Genomic DNA, 15,707 nt, shown 5'->3' on the forward strand with positions numbered 1-15,707 from the left:
AATTGATTGTTAAAAAGAGCCTGGGACCTTTCTCTCCCCCAGCTCTTCCTTTCACTTGTTATGTGATGCCTGCTCCTGTCTATCTTTCACCATGAGTAGAAGTTCCTTGAGGCCCTCACCAGAAGCGGATGCTGGTGCCCTGCTTCTTGTACAGCCTCCAGAACCATGAGTCAAATAAACCTCTTTTTGTTATACATTACCCAGCCTCCCATATTCCTTTATAGCAATACCAACAGACTAAGACAGTAAGAAAAAATTTAAAAAACATATACGTGACATGAATGACTTGAAAAAAGAGGGAGAGATAGACCTTTATAAGATATAATTGGAAGTACAAAAGCTATAAAGGAAAGTCTAGATATTGTTTACTGCATAAAAACATTTTAAAGTCTGTATGGAAAGCAATGCTTTATAAATAAAGCCAAAAGGCAAGCAATATGCAGAAGAAAATGTTTGTAACATTTAAGACAGATTAAAAATGATAACAGAAAAAACATAAGATTTATTATGCATCAGATGCTTATAAGATGTATGACAGATTAAAAATGATAACAGCAAAACACAGGACATTAGACATTATGCATCAGGTGCTATTCAAGACATTTTACATATTAACTCATTTAATCCTCACAAAGATGAATATTACCTAATGAAGTAGGTACTATTATTACCCTATTTTGCTGATAAGAAAACTGAGACACAGAAAGGTCTCAGCAAGAACAAGGACAAGGTGGAATTCGGATCCAGGCAGTATGGCTCTAGGGTGGGTGCTCTCAGTTATCATATCATAATGTGCCTCTGAAAAACTTTAAAATGTGAATGCTGTATACAGTGTTAACAGTGAGGTGGATGACCGCACAGAAGGCAACTACTCTCACCTACTGCAGGTAAGAATGTAAATTGAACAATTTCTCAAGGTCAATTAGATATGACTTAATGAAAAGCCATAGAATTCTGTATGGACATTTGACCCAGAAATTCCACTTGCTTTTTATAGTATCAATTTAAAATGGATCTTTATTCATCGACACATGAATTTTATATACCTTAAAAAAATTACACGAAGTTGGTGGCAATCAGAATCCGGGTGCCGGATTTCAGTGTTTGCTTATTTACAGCACTGCTGGAGTGTACTAAAGTATTTAAAATATGACCAAATTTAAGCAACCTCAGATAATGGTTGTTATTTCTCCCCTCCATACCAAACCATTTTCTGTTCTTGAGTACACAATTGGACTACATATCCCAGCCTTCCTGCAGTTAGATCATATGACTGAGTTCTAGTAATGAATACCATTTCTGGGACAAAGCTTTAAAGAAGGAGGTGTGCCACCTCCAAGCCCTCATTTTCCTTTCACTGACTGGAGGTGGATGATGAATATGAAGCCTCAACGAAGAGAAGGCAAAATGAGTTTGTGTCCCTGAGTTGCTAAGTGGAGAAGAAACGTCCACCAACCAGGAAACACCTGCCTCCAACTGTTAAGTGAGCAATAAATAAACTTCTATTTTGTTTGAGCTATTACACATTTTCTGGTCTATTTATCTACAGCTTAATTTATGTTTAAATGTGTTTTAAACTGCCACTGAACTGACTTAGTCACATATTTAAACTTTGCAGCAGGTCTGTGAAATGTGCTTTCTTTCTGGTCAATATGATCACCCGCTTTAATAGTGGCTTCAGATGAGGCACTTTGTGACAGAGGAGCTCTGCCCCTGGTAAGTCATTTCTCTTGATATGTCTTCAGCTCCTTGATAACAGCTTGTGATGATGATCCTGCAGACTTCTCCAGCTTTTCTGCTGATACGCAGATTCTTCTTCTCAGCAGGCTGGTTCTTGCTCAGCTAGCTAATGATTTTATTGAATCTTCAAGAATCTTGTGTTTGCCCTCCATCATTGTTCTGACCTTAAATTTTCTTATTTTCCACCTTGTCCTTAGTGAAGACTGTGGAGTTAAGTGAGTTCTTAGAGTTCTTAGGAGATACCAACTATGTTTCTCTGCTTCTCGTTTTCTGTGTGTGCGTTGAACTTCTCAGCGTTTCGGACTATGTAAGAGCTTCATTAATCAACATATTCTTCCATGTTGTGACTTAATACTCTCCTGTTTGGCCTCTTTGTTCACAGCAGAAACCTTGAAGATGTTGTACAAGTCAGTAGTCATTCTTACTTCACTCTGAGGAGCACAATAGCGTGCAAGGGTGTGTCAAGCTCATTGCTATCTTTGGCCATTCTCTCTCACATTAGTACACATGGATGTGAATGGCATGTTATCTGTGTAAGCAGTGATGGTCTCTATCTGGTGGTAGAAATGATGGAATTACACACAATCAGGACAGCTGAGATTCCATTTACTAGCTCAGTAATCAGAGAATATGTATGACATCCCAGCAAAAAAATGTTGAACATATTCAGATTTCATCGTATCAGCACCACAGTATCAGTCTTACTGGGAAGATGCTTGCATTCAGTTCCTGGCTACTGAAGAAATTTTGCAGGAGTTCCAGATAACTTACTGGTCCCATAATAATGAAAACTATTACAATTATGCTAAAGAAGAATACTTAATAACACAGAAAAAATGTTCATGATGTCTTTTAATTTAGAAAGCAGGTTATAAAAGTATTACAGTATGATCGCATATTTATAAGTAAAATGTATATTAATTCATTTAGCAAATAAATATTAAGCCCCTCCTATGCACATACCAATATAGATATTGGTATTTGTGTGTGTTACGGCAGATTTTAATTTTCCTATTTTGTATTTTCTGATTTATCTACAATGAATATGTATTAATTTTCTAAAAAAAATCACTATTAAATTTTTTTGAATTATAAGAAAAGGCTAACGTCATAACAAAATAAGATTGTATAGAATAAACTGACAACACAGAAGTTATTTTGGCCTTGTGTTCCACAGTGACTCACCAAATATACCCTGCACTGTTTATTTTATTTTTTTCTATTTCACTATTGAAATGAACAGATGCATTTCATGTCACATGGATCTCATGGAAACATGCCAAACATTTTCTTAGCAACCAAACTCCTGTCTTCTGCACTGTGCATGATTAACTAAAACAGCCTGTTGACGGCTTAAAATAAACCTGCCTTTTCCATTTAGCATTTTATCAAATGAATATAATTTCATTTGCTGATGAATTTAGTTCAGCTTCAAGAGAATTTTTCTTTTCTTCATGGGGAGGCTGAAGAATCAGAACTGTCATACCAAAGAATGAAAAGCAAGCCTAGGGAGAACAAGACAGTCTGATGTTTACATGGGTAAAGTAAAAGTATCTTTGTCAATACTACCAGCACTCTCCCTCACCCTCTGTTTTATAGGGTGGAATGCTGATTTTAGTTCTGCTTTTGTATTATGGTGTTTACGTTGCTTGATTACAAACATTAATTTAAATGACTGCTGTGGGGATTACTATTGTTATTATATGTGAGCTCTTGTCTTACTTTTGTTTATTTCTAGCACTTGAGTATGCCCTAAAATTTAATTAGATTCATCTCATAGGATAGTAGACCCTTTGCTGGGGTTCAAAAGTAAAGGGACTAGATGGTATAATCCATCAAGGGAGGAGGGATGTATATTATCAGCAATCAGGACAGTCAATGCTTTCTTAGAGGATGTGACTCTGCAACTTGGAATGAATTGATATTCTGTTTGATGAATATAAAATATATCTCTGTGTCTACATGTATATGTAGATACTTTGCATCCAAAGACTATAGGAATATCTGCTAAATAAGGAAGATTTAAAGTTTCTTTAAAGACTAAAGCTTAAAAACAAAATCATCTATGCAGTTAAACCAGCATGTACCTACAGAATCAATGAGAGGAAGAGGGTTGTACTGAATATTATATAGTCCATGCGATTTCCCCACTATGTTTTACTTGTGTCCTCATTTGGAAATAGACAGTGAAAGACAGCACTAATGGCAAATTGCAACACTATTTAAATTTCCACCTTATTTCCCCCAGAGCAAATTCTTAAATGTTAATCATCATCAGGCAGTCAAGTAGACACTTTAGCTGCAGAGAGTTTTATATTTTTTCCTGGGGAATAAAGGCATGACAAATATAAAACATAATCCTGATAAATCCACTCTTTCTGATTCCTGCTCTATTTACATTTTGAGAAATAATCTTGATGTATTGTATTTAACATTAGACATAATCAATATAAGATTGATAGACATTTTACATTAAACATTGTAAAAATAGATGCTCCCACATTTAATATTCTTCTGCTACAAGTCTGAATTCTTCATTACTTAAGCGAGGTTATGATGCTGGTCGACTACTTTGGAAAATGTCACTATCTTCTTCAGGTTTGTTTCTGAAAGTGTACTAACATTTTCAAAACCTGGTTTCTGAGTTGAGAAAAATCCAAGTGAAAGATGTCACAATGACTATTTGAGACTAATCCTACTGACGGCATTACTTCCTTTATGGAGGTAAGACTTGATAACTAGCATTCTCTGCCACTAGCCTACAGAAAAGGTTACCTTCTCTGTAGCTTCTGGGAGCTTCTTGCAGGTGCTTAGAGCTTTATTAATTACACTCAGCTGGGCCGAGGGAAACTAGAGATGAAATATGGGAAATATTCCAGAGTCTGGCATGTGAGCAATCATAAGCAGTTCGTGGAAACCTCAGAGTGTCTCAGCTTTCCTGCTTTATATTCATTAATTTCCTTTTCTCATATTAATAAAGGTCAATGCTGTTAGTGCCTACCTTATCCATAGAAGGGAGCTTGATCTTGAACTGAGTCATTCCATTATATTCTACTTTTTAATAGAAAACTAAAATCTTACTTTTGGGGATGGCTTTGTTGTCAGTATGCTTGGTATAGCTTTGTCTTTTTCTAATGAATAGTCCTTTACTTTATTCCAAAAGACCATATGCTTCTTAGAAGTGTTTCTGTTCTCTAGTTAAAATTACATTTTAGTTTTAAAACTCAATTAAAAAATCAGTAGTTATTTATTGATGGCATGATATTAGTTGCTATACTAAATCCTATAGATGAATTAATTCTCATACTGACACTAGGAAGTAAAATTAGGTCTTTCTGATGCTCTATAATGAAGTGAAAAAGAACACACCACACCCACATTAAGAATAGATTACATGTCTTAGTCAGCCAAGGAAAAAGAAACCTCTCTGAGGCAGGACCAATATGGCCTGACTAACGAGGATTTCCCTGGTCTCTGCTTCCTGAGAAAGTCCACCGGGAAGGTCATATCCACACATAGTAAAGACCATCAGTGTCTAAATGTCCCTGATAGTAGACCTGCCTCCAGCTTTCCAGGCTTCCCAAATAATTACATCTTCACAACCTAAAGTATTTTCCAAATCTCATGTTCTTATAATCACAACAGATTTCAGAACATCATACCTTTGCAGTGGTGTTCCTTTAAAATGAGGTACATAAACTCCTTTAATTATACAGTGAAATAAAAATATAGTTCATTTTCAATATAAGGATTAGGGGCAACTAAAATCTGGTCATTTGAAGAACTAATTTCTAGTAAAAAGATGAGGAACTAAATTATAGAGATTTATTAATATAGTATTGTAAGTTGTCAGGATAATTTGGGAATAGTTCTTTCTAGATCAAAGGATGGATTGAATAAGAACATCTTTGACTTATGATTCTAAAATGTGGTACTACATTTTTGCAAATTTCGTCTTGAGGAAATACTTTTCTGTAAGATTTTTTCCCTAAAGCTAGATTAGATCTCCAATGGGAGTACCCGTACTCCCTGGAAGTCTGGAACAAAACAGGAAATACTTTTTTGGCTCTGCAATGGCATACTATGGTTGCCTAAACAAAAAAGGGCAAGGTTGTCTGGTACTTGCATAAATAGATAACTAGAAAGATATAGGCATGGGTGTGCGTGTGTGTGTGTGTGTATGTGTGTGCGTACAATTAAGAAGTCTATATGGATATGGATATAAGCTTATACATATACATACATATAAGCTTCTTAGTTCTAAATATAGTAACATAAAGAACACTTCAGTTATTAGGAAAAGATACTCTTTCAATGCAGGCTCTAGGGTGCACTGTCTAATTCAGTAGCTACTAGTCGTATGTGGGGCTATATAAATCTAAATGTAAACTAATTTCATGTAAATTAATTTAAAATTCATCTTCAGAGCCATACTAGCCATGTTTCAAGTACTCCACATGTGGCTAGTAGCTACCATATCAGATAGCACACATGTAGAATCCTTCCACCATTGTGGGAAGTTCTATTGGACAGTGTTGGTCCGGAAATGAAGGAAATATTTTTAAAATGCATTTAATTAGGGCTTGTTAGTCTTATCCTTTCAATAAAGTCTTCCCTGAACTAATTTCTGTTGTAGATTACTAAAATAGGCTATTTTATTATGCTGTTCACATAGTTATTCAACTTCTAATTGGAGGTTGATGAAGTTCTTTCATTTACGACAGTATCATTTGCACCACATTTTCCAACTGCATTAAGAAGTTAAATTATCTCACACAAGATAACAAAAGACAGGGAATTTACTCAACAGCCTAGAACATATAAATATAAATATGTATGAGGGTGTGTGTGTGTGTGTGTGTATGTGTGTAAGTTTGTGTTGACTGAAAACCAAAGTTGAGGATGCCGTGCTCCCACATTGTAAAGTGAAATGCTAAGCGTACTACTAGCTTATCTTTGCAACCTTTTCAAGAAGAGTCCAGTCAAGTCCAACAGGGACTTCTGCCCTGCATAAGGAAATCATTAGAGAAGATCTTTTGAAGAAATGTCTAAGAGCAAAGAATTACCAGTGGCTCTCAAAGATTCTGTTTGCAAGTGGCATACTGCTCATATTTCACTTGCCAAATCAAGTCATGTGACCAAACCTGCCGTCAGTGGGGTGGAGAAGTATAGTCTTCTCACAGAGAGTAGCAGCAAATCATTAGGGACAATAGTATACCTGTCACAAGGCCTTTTTGCTAATGATAAACATCTCACTCTCTGTATTAGTTAGGGTTCTCCAGAGAAACAGAACCAGTAGGATATACATATAAAGATATAAAGAGATTAATATGGGAACTGACTCACATGATTATGGAAGCCAAGAAGTCCCATCATATGCCATCTGCAAGATGGAGAACTACGAATTCAGACTGTAATTCAGGTTGGGTCCAAAGGCCTGTGAAACAATAGGAGCTGGTGGCATAAGTCCCAGAGTCAGAAGGCCAAGAACTCCAGTATTTCAGAGCAGAAGATGGGTGTCCCAGATCATGGAGAGGGGGAGAGAGAGAAAATTCGCTCCTCCTCTGCCTTTTTGTGCTGTTTAGGTCTTCAACAGATTAGATGATGCTGCCCACATTGACGAAGGCAGCTCTTCTTTACCTCAGTCCACTGATTCAAATGCCATTCTCTTTCAGAAACATCCTCACAGACACACCCAGAAATAATGTTTTACCAGCTATCTGGGCGTCCTTTAATGTGTCAGTCAAATTGACATGTAAAATTAACCATCACACTCTGTCTTTTATATATCTTGCTATGATATAGCTGGTTTCTAGATTTTTTTTTTTTTTTTTTTGAGACAGAGTCTCACTCCGTAGCCCAGACTGGAGTGCAGTGGTGCGATCTCGGCTCACTGCTAGCTCCACCTCCCAGGTTCACGCCATTCTCCTGCCTCAACGTCCCGAGTAGCTGGGACTACAGGCGCCCACGACCACGCCCAGCTAATTCTTTTGTATTTTTTTAGTAGAGATGGGGTTTCACTGTGTTAGCCAGGATGGTCTCGATCTCTTGACCTCCTGATCCGCCTGCCTCAGCCTCCCAAAGTGCTGGAATTACAGGCGTGAGCCACCACACCCGGCCTCTAAATGGTATTTTTATATCTGCTTAGAAAAAATAACCCTATTTTTAGAACAACTGAGGTATCTGGTTTTTCAACATTATCAACAATAGACCACTGTGGTTTCTTGGAGTCTCTTATCATCCTTGATCTAGGCTCAACTGCACTGGTTGCCCTTCTACTATACTCCGAATCTGTAGAATGCATAAAAAGCAGAGGACACTTTGTTCATTACTCTGCCTGTTTTAGTGCCAGAGATCCTGGCCTGGAGTCGGAAGTCTGGTAGGGAACAATTTGGACAAATTGAATAGAAGGTATTATTTATGGCCATGAGGACAGAACAAGAATACCTGCTGTTGGAAAGTTTTATAAGATGATGATCATGTTTTCTTTCTCATTAGCAGGGTATTTCAAAGGTGGGTAGTGGTCACTTTATTCATTATAAACAAATACCGCTGAGTCTTAACTTTTGAAAGAAGCTTGTATTAATCAACACAGCACCCCGAAATGACACCTGTGAGACAGGTGTTTTTATCTCCATTTTGCAAAAGAGCCAGCAAAACAAAGAGAGATTAAGTGACTTGCCCAGAGTCTCACAACTCAAGTGCTAGAGATGGTGTCTGAGCTTGAGTCTTCCTGATTCCAGATTTACACATGGATCTGGTGAGCATCTTCCTACCCATATCAACAAGTAGCATTTGTCAGGTGGTATACTGCATTCGCCAAGCCTCTTGCCAAAGGCAGTGACAACATTGGTTGATTTGTCTTTAAAATTACCCTGCAAAATAACTATTATTTCTTAGTATTCTATGGTTAGGAAATTGAAGCTTAGAGGGGTAAATATGGCGTGAAAGATTACACTGCTAACAAGTGTTGGAGCCAGAATTTTAAACCAAGTCTAACTCTAAAGTCACTGTTCCCATGGCTAACTAACCTCTACTGTTACAGCTTTAATGCTTAGCATCTGCATCCAAAACTAGGGGTGCCCTGAAGTGGAGAAAGGCAGTATACCTGAAGTCATACCAGAAAGGCAAGTAAAAAGAATAAAAGTACTTGAGTTAAAATGCATGGGATTGGATGATGGTGTAGGTTTATGGTGGAAATGAGAATATTAAAATGAGAATTACAGAAGAAAATCACTTAATCATGAAATAGAAATGGACTTCTGTCCCTGAAGCTCTTTGGTTAATTTTGCTTTTCAGATCTAATTTTTTTCTTAAGCATGCTTATTTTGATTCTAATCCAGTTGAAGCAAGCTTATAATTAAAGTGGCATTTACTACATTGGACATTTTTCATACTGATTAGATAGGAGTGTCTAGGGCAGCGAAAGGCCCTTGGGATCTGAGCACGTCCAATGTCTTGATCACACAGTAGAAACAGGCAACCAAACTCCAGCCTTGGTGGGAGACAGTCTGAGTCAGAGGGATTGTTAGATGATAAGGCAAAGCAGAAGTCAGAGAGTGCACCTGGAGATAGTCATTTCTGGGAGGCTCTGTGTTCATCTTGTTTTAATCAGTTGACTATTAAAAGAGAGAGAAGAAAAAAATGAATGAAAAATCATTAGGATAACTGAGTCAGATGACAATTGTGTGCAACTCAAACATACCTAATACTAAAACAAGAGGTATTCTGATGGAAGTTAGCACACAGATTGACATGAGTTGTCATTTCTGACACTTGGAACCAATCTTTTTCTAAAGAATTGCTACCTCTCAAAATGGTTGGATATGAAAATTAGGACCTAGCTGGATCAACTCAATGGAAGCTAGTATATGATTTCTTAACTATTTCAACTAGAAGTATGTACCAGGCTATGTCACTGATGTCCAAATAACCCCTGCAACACTTAGACATCCTTCCACAGAAGATTATTCCTAATTCCTATATTTCTAGAATGATGCCCAGAATTTAAAATGATGCCCCATGCCTTGCTACTCATTGTAACTGAGAATGCAAATGTCCTTGGATCGCTGGAAAAACTGCAGAAAAAATGATAAAGGTTTTTCTGTATGACAGTCAGTTCTACAGACTTCTAGCTCTGCCAGAATGGAGGCAATTATTTATTGTTGATTAAGCAGTGGAAGTCATGGTTCTGGGTTTAAGGAAGACAGTTTTCTGGCCAAGAGGATCTAGAAAGTGCCCTTGGAACAACTGACTTTCCAGAATATTCGTATACTCTATGGTTACTGACAAAAATATGAAGGATCTGGGCTTGATTTTAATGAAAGAGTGAATGTTCACCCTCACTTCTTAGAATATTGAGTAGAAAATCAAAGGCTTTTCTCTAATCTTCATTCCTCTCTTTATTCCACTCTTGGAGCCTGGTTGTAAACCTTGGTATCCTGTACCTATGGTGAGTCTACAGATGGATTGGGTTGTTCAGAATCTTCCCTCTTGTAATACACTACTACTTTATATAAAGAATGACCTCAATCATAGGTTCTTACAGGTCTTTAGAGGAGAATTTAAAACTATGGGGAAAACAGTAATTTTGTCCCACTACAAACAAATCAATCTGTGATTTGTGTATTGAGACTCCCCCAGAGAGATTTGGGCAATTAAGGATTGGAAACCCTTAATTAGAATGAAAAAGACTCAGCAATGGTAGATGGAGATGCTGATGAGTTCCAGAAGGGCTCTCTGTGTGTTGAGAGTTGGGTAGTCAATATGCAATGTAACATCTAGAGTAGTGTGGAACATTTCATTACCAAACACTGTAATCATGCTCAGGGCTCCCCTGGAGTGGCTCATCGTGTGCCCTGACCTCAGGGTCCTATTTTTTCTGGTGTGGTTTGGGGTGTATTTAGTGAGTAAATGACCATGCTTTCCCCCAGTGGAACTAAAGAGGGCAGGTTGGATACAACAGCTTCTAGAGCTGGCATTGGACTTTGTCAGCAGTATGGCTTTTATGATCATTGATCATAAGCGAAGAAAGGCTATTTCTATCCCTCTCTCTGCCAGACATCCCTCTAGTGTCCAGGTTTCCCTTCTGCGGCTAAGTGGTATACATAACACCCTTTCTATGTGTCAGGCTATGTCATTGTAAGGCCCTTCTGATAATGATAAACAGCTTACTCTCTGTATTAGTTAGGGTTCTCCAGAAAAACAGGACTATTAGGATATACATACAAAGATATAAGGAGATTAATATGGGAATTGGCTGTAAGCAACTATAAGCAGTGACATAGCCCGGTACATAGAAACAGCCTCCCCTTTTCTCTACACTTAAATCCTTCCTGTTCTTTAACATGGAGCTAGGACTTCATCTCCTGCAGACAAATATCTACATATTACCCTCCAGTTTATTTTTATTTTGTTTATTTAATTGTGACTTTCTTCAATGTACTGTAACTCCCAGAGTGCTGAACATAATTCTAACAGGAAGCCTTCAATTAAAATGGAGTAATGCTGAGGTACGTTTGAAATACTTGCTATTTTGGAATCTAGGAAAGCAAATGTCTACGGGAAAACAGGAAAGTCGGATTCAACATCTAGACTTTTTAACAGTAAAGATTCCAAAGAAAAGACTGTATTTAGGAAAATGAACGAATACTGTTTAATTTTACATAGAAATCTAAAAATAAGTGAATGAGCATATACATTGGAGAGAGTGACAGAATTAAAAGCAAGACATCTGCAAAGTGATACAGGAAATAGAATAGATAATCTGGATATTATAGGCCAAAAGCAACATAAAACATCTAACGATGTTTTTGGTATAGTGGAAAAATCAACAGTAATCTGAAATTTTCTGTTCTTTTGCAATATTAACAAATTTTATTTTTTTTTTGTTGGATAGTCTCTCTGCTAGCTTTCTAGAATGATCTGGATATATTACTGACTTTTCTAACTTTATTTCCCCTGCCACTATTATTTTATGTATTACTCTGTGGACATCTTATTTTCTTGCCTACAGGGAATAATTTAACTTAAATATTAACATTAGTCATTTGAGCATAGTATTTCACGGACATTTTTATCCCTCTGTTTTTTTAAGATCATCCATTACTTTTACTCTGTTTCCTGTGTTGACATTTTTCATGCTGTTTGCAATAATTTTCAGTAGGAAAAAAGTTTAAATGCATACAGTGACACTTCCATGAAATGGAATTTTCAAAGACATTTGTTTCTTGGATCTGTTGCTACGATTTTAAAATAGGAATGTTATACCCAGGAAAATATGCAATGTGGGAGCAGGACATATTTTACCACTGTGGGTATGTTCAAATTTCTAAAAATATTTTTGTTTTCTTTCTCTTTTTAAAGTTTGACAAGAAAATATTTGTGTACTCAAATTTTTTTCCCTAGTTATTGAGTTGTTTTTTCTCATTGTTCCTTGATGTCATCTCACCTAAGTATATGATTTCAGTGTATTTTCTGGTTGGACTCCTGAGAGATGGCAACGTCAAGCAGGTTTGTTTAGCTGTGTGTTGAACGGAACTGCAGGAAGCAAGCAAAGGCTGTTAGCAGAAGCCAGGAGGAGATCTTTAAAAGCATGATGAGCTATGTTACATACACCAAGGGCACAAATAAATTGCATTTTGCACCATCCTTAGAGATGTCGCCGGTAGGTGGTAGAGTGTTCAGGAGTCAGAGCGCTAGTCCAGGATCAATGCAACAGCAGCAGCATGGAGGTGAGAGAGCCGAGGATGCCGGGAGCCACCTGGTTTCCACAACTGACGGAGCAGGACCACCACCCTCAGCCTCAAGCTGTTCCTGCAGCTTGGAAACCATCGGCTAAGCTGGCCCAGAGTATGAGAATTTTCTAAAAGCTGAAGGGAGACAGTCCCTTTAGTGCATGGGTATTCTAGTCATTAGATCCAAAGACAAGCTCAGCTTCTATTTCAAAAAAAAAAGTAGCAGATAGCTGCAGGGTTAGCTCTTCCCCCAATGGCTGTTCACATTGATTTGCTTCATAGATTGATTGCTTTTGGCATTCGCAACCCTCCTGAACAACACGGGGAAAAAACCCAGTGGCTGGGCCAAATTCACAAATGATGAATGAACGTGGAAGACACATTTGGTATCACACTGACTTGCAATGGATAACAGCATTTAAAAGTAGTAACAGCTGGATTCAAGTTTTTAAAATTAGGGCTGTATTATTAATGGGGGAATTGGGACACTGGGAGTCTGAGAGGGAGATTAAAAGTTTATTTGAAATGAATGGGCTTTCTGCTGCACCTTGGGATAGCAGCCACAAGGCGGACATGACACACGGCTCTGGCCCCTTGTCAGACAACTTTTACTCAGCTGGATTCAGCATTAGACCTTGGTGTGCAATGAGGACACTCTAACAAGCAGCGGCACAAAACTTCTTTTGTATTTATTGTGGGGATTTTGTAAAGTGTATTGTCCAATAAATCTCATACCGTCTTCTTCATGAAGACATCCAGGAGAAATTCCTCACACGCCTTACAGACAGGAAAAGCTATGTTCTCCAGAGAAATGATGCTAGCCCCCTTCACAAACACTGAATCTTGTGACTGCCAGAGTTTCCCTCCTGCCTTGGTCCCCGTGAAGCAAGCGACTGGGTTTAAGATTAGAATGGGACCTTCTGTACACACTGATATTCAATACTTTTATTCCTGGCTTCACTTTGCTTTCTCACCCTTATTTTTCTTTCTCTCCTATTACATGCATTTATGCAATGAGGAGGAAGATAAACAGTCAGTACACATTTTTTCGTGATAAATTATCATTTTAAATTTTGCCCAAGTGGCAATATAGTTATAAAAGAAAATATCCTTAGTTTTTAAGAAATGCAGACCCAACTATGGATGGCAGTAAAATGACGTCAACTGCGATTTGCTTTAAAATACTTCAGCAATCAAAGGGGTAGATAAAGCAAGAAGGGAAACATTTTGAAAATTGAATATAGGTGGGTTTTTAAAACTATCCTTTTTAACTTCTGTGTATGTTTAGGAATTTTAATTAGAAAATGTTTTCCATTTGGATCAAATTTTTGATATAGTGGGAGGCCAAGTTTCTTGTCAAGTTGACAGTTGTTTCCATCAGAAAATGTTGAGTAGTTTTTCATATATTCTTCTGAAACTGGTTTAACTGTTTTGTTTTTCTCCCCCTGCCTTGTCAGTTGAAGCTTCAAGTCATACAATCTAAGACAGAATGAAGGCAGCAAATCTAAACTCCAAGGCTACATAAAATGTGCCAATCCACAGGTAGAAACACTCACATGTGCTTAGAAACGCTCTGCTTTCCTCCTTGATTACCCAAATTCTCACTCTAAGCTTCTATTTCTCCAGATCTAGACCTGGGAATTTAATATCTGAAGACTCATATAGGGCTAATGTACCCTACGTTGCAAAATTTCATGCGTATTTCATACTTACACTCTTCATATGTCAATGGTGCTATTGAGTTTGGTTACTTTCTCTATCTGTGTGGTTTCATCACCAGTTTATTCACTCCTATATAAAACTTAAGATTTGAGATAAGAACTGGAATTTAAATGAGCTTTAGGAAAGAATGTATCTTGGTTAGAATATAAGAGTCTGAAAAGTCTGCTGTGGGTGCTAAGCTGGCTAACTAAGGGAAATGGTGATGCTAACAGAAATTTGTCATACGTCTTCAGAGTATTGTCTGGCAACTGATTAAAACAGTGGAAGAGTGAAACAGCATCTGCTTCTCTCCACCTCACACTGATAAAATGGTTGAATAAATGCACTTTGCTTATGGCCATGAAGAACACAGGGGACTTCATCTTTCCAAGTGTTTTCATGCAATGCTCAAGGCTAATTCTTTTGGTCCTGATGTTTTATTTCTTATCACCTGCTGGATCAAGAAGCACCCACAAGGATCATTTCTCAAAAATGTCTGAAACTATATCTATTCTGACTATGAACCTTGATCACAATTCACACCCTTAGGCTACTAAAAATAAAATGTTCTGATTGTTTTCAGCATTACCCACTAACTTTTGCTTTCTATTTCCACATTCTGTCTTCTGGGGGCACTTTTTAAACAGAGTCTGAACGTGCTATTCTTTTTTTTTTTTTTTTTGAGACAGAATCTCTGTTGCCAGGCTGGATGGAGTGCAGTGGTGCAATCTCAGCTCACTGCAACCTGTGCTTCCAGTTCAAGCAATTCTCCTAACTCAGCTTCCCAAGTAGCTGGGACTACAGGCGTGCACCACCATGCCCAACTAATTTTTGTTTTTAGTAGAGATGGGGTTTCACGATGTTGGCCAGGATGGTCTTGATCTCTTGACCTCCTGATGCACCTGCCTTAGCCTCCCAAAGTGCTGGGATTACAGGCGTGAGCCACCGTGCCCAGCCCGAAAGTATTATTCTTACTATGACCTATAGTGGTAATATTTCACTTAAAAACCAGTGCTATGCCCATTGCTGGTTAACAAGCTTTGGAGAAGTATTAGGTTGAACCATAGAAACTGCCACAAATGGTCAAATATTGAAAATTTTATGTGCTTCAGCTCATAGTCTCTTTCACACACATTCTCTTTCATATTTTTTTATAATTTTATTTTTTATACTACTTAATGGACACATGCTGATTTCCTGTATATCATCAACACTCCGGAGCCATGAGGGTAAGATCAGAGCTGCAGGAGCCCAGACACATACTTTGTCACCTGCCAAGTGAAAGACAATGAATGGAGTTCCCTAAATTTTTCAGTGAACTTTTTGGTGTCTATGTTGCCTAATTTTATTCCCTTTCTTTGTGTTTAAGAAAGATCTAATACCTACATAGAATATCAAGGTTATTAAATGCTAAGCAGATTGCCAACCTCAAAGCTTAAGTTCCTGTTATCATAGGCCTCATTTCTCAAATTTGTATAAATATACATGGGATGGAAAACCAGAAGATGCTTGGTAAACATGGTCAGTTGT

General features: G+C 37.6%; 1 protein-coding gene and 1 long non-coding RNA gene across 2 annotated transcripts in view; both read left to right on the forward strand.

Moving 5' to 3' along the window:
• Positions 1 to 1,375: 1,375 nt before the first annotated feature.
• LOC105517653 lies at positions 1,376 to 2,740 on the forward strand. The gene is made up of 3 exons (XR_001002696.1): positions 1,376 to 1,483; positions 1,619 to 1,716; positions 2,123 to 2,740. It is a non-coding gene; the product is annotated as an uncharacterized LOC105517653 (long non-coding RNA).
• Positions 2,741 to 3,166: 426 nt separating this feature from the next.
• SH3BGRL2 (SH3 domain binding glutamate-rich protein like 2) overlaps positions 3,167 to 15,707 on the forward strand; it is a 287,302-nt gene continuing 274,761 nt past the window's right edge. The window contains exon 1 of the mRNA XM_011950271.1: positions 3,167 to 3,279. Within this exon, the coding sequence (XP_011805661.1) occupies positions 3,268 to 3,279 (12 nt within the window). The 5' untranslated portion in view covers positions 3,167 to 3,267. The remainder of the gene's footprint in view (positions 3,280 to 15,707) is intronic.

The sequence above is a fragment of the Colobus angolensis genome, unplaced genomic scaffold, assembly GCF_000951035.1.
Source record: "Colobus angolensis palliatus isolate OR3802 unplaced genomic scaffold, Cang.pa_1.0 Scaffold304, whole genome shotgun sequence".
NCBI lineage: Eukaryota > Metazoa > Chordata > Mammalia > Primates > Cercopithecidae > Colobus > Colobus angolensis.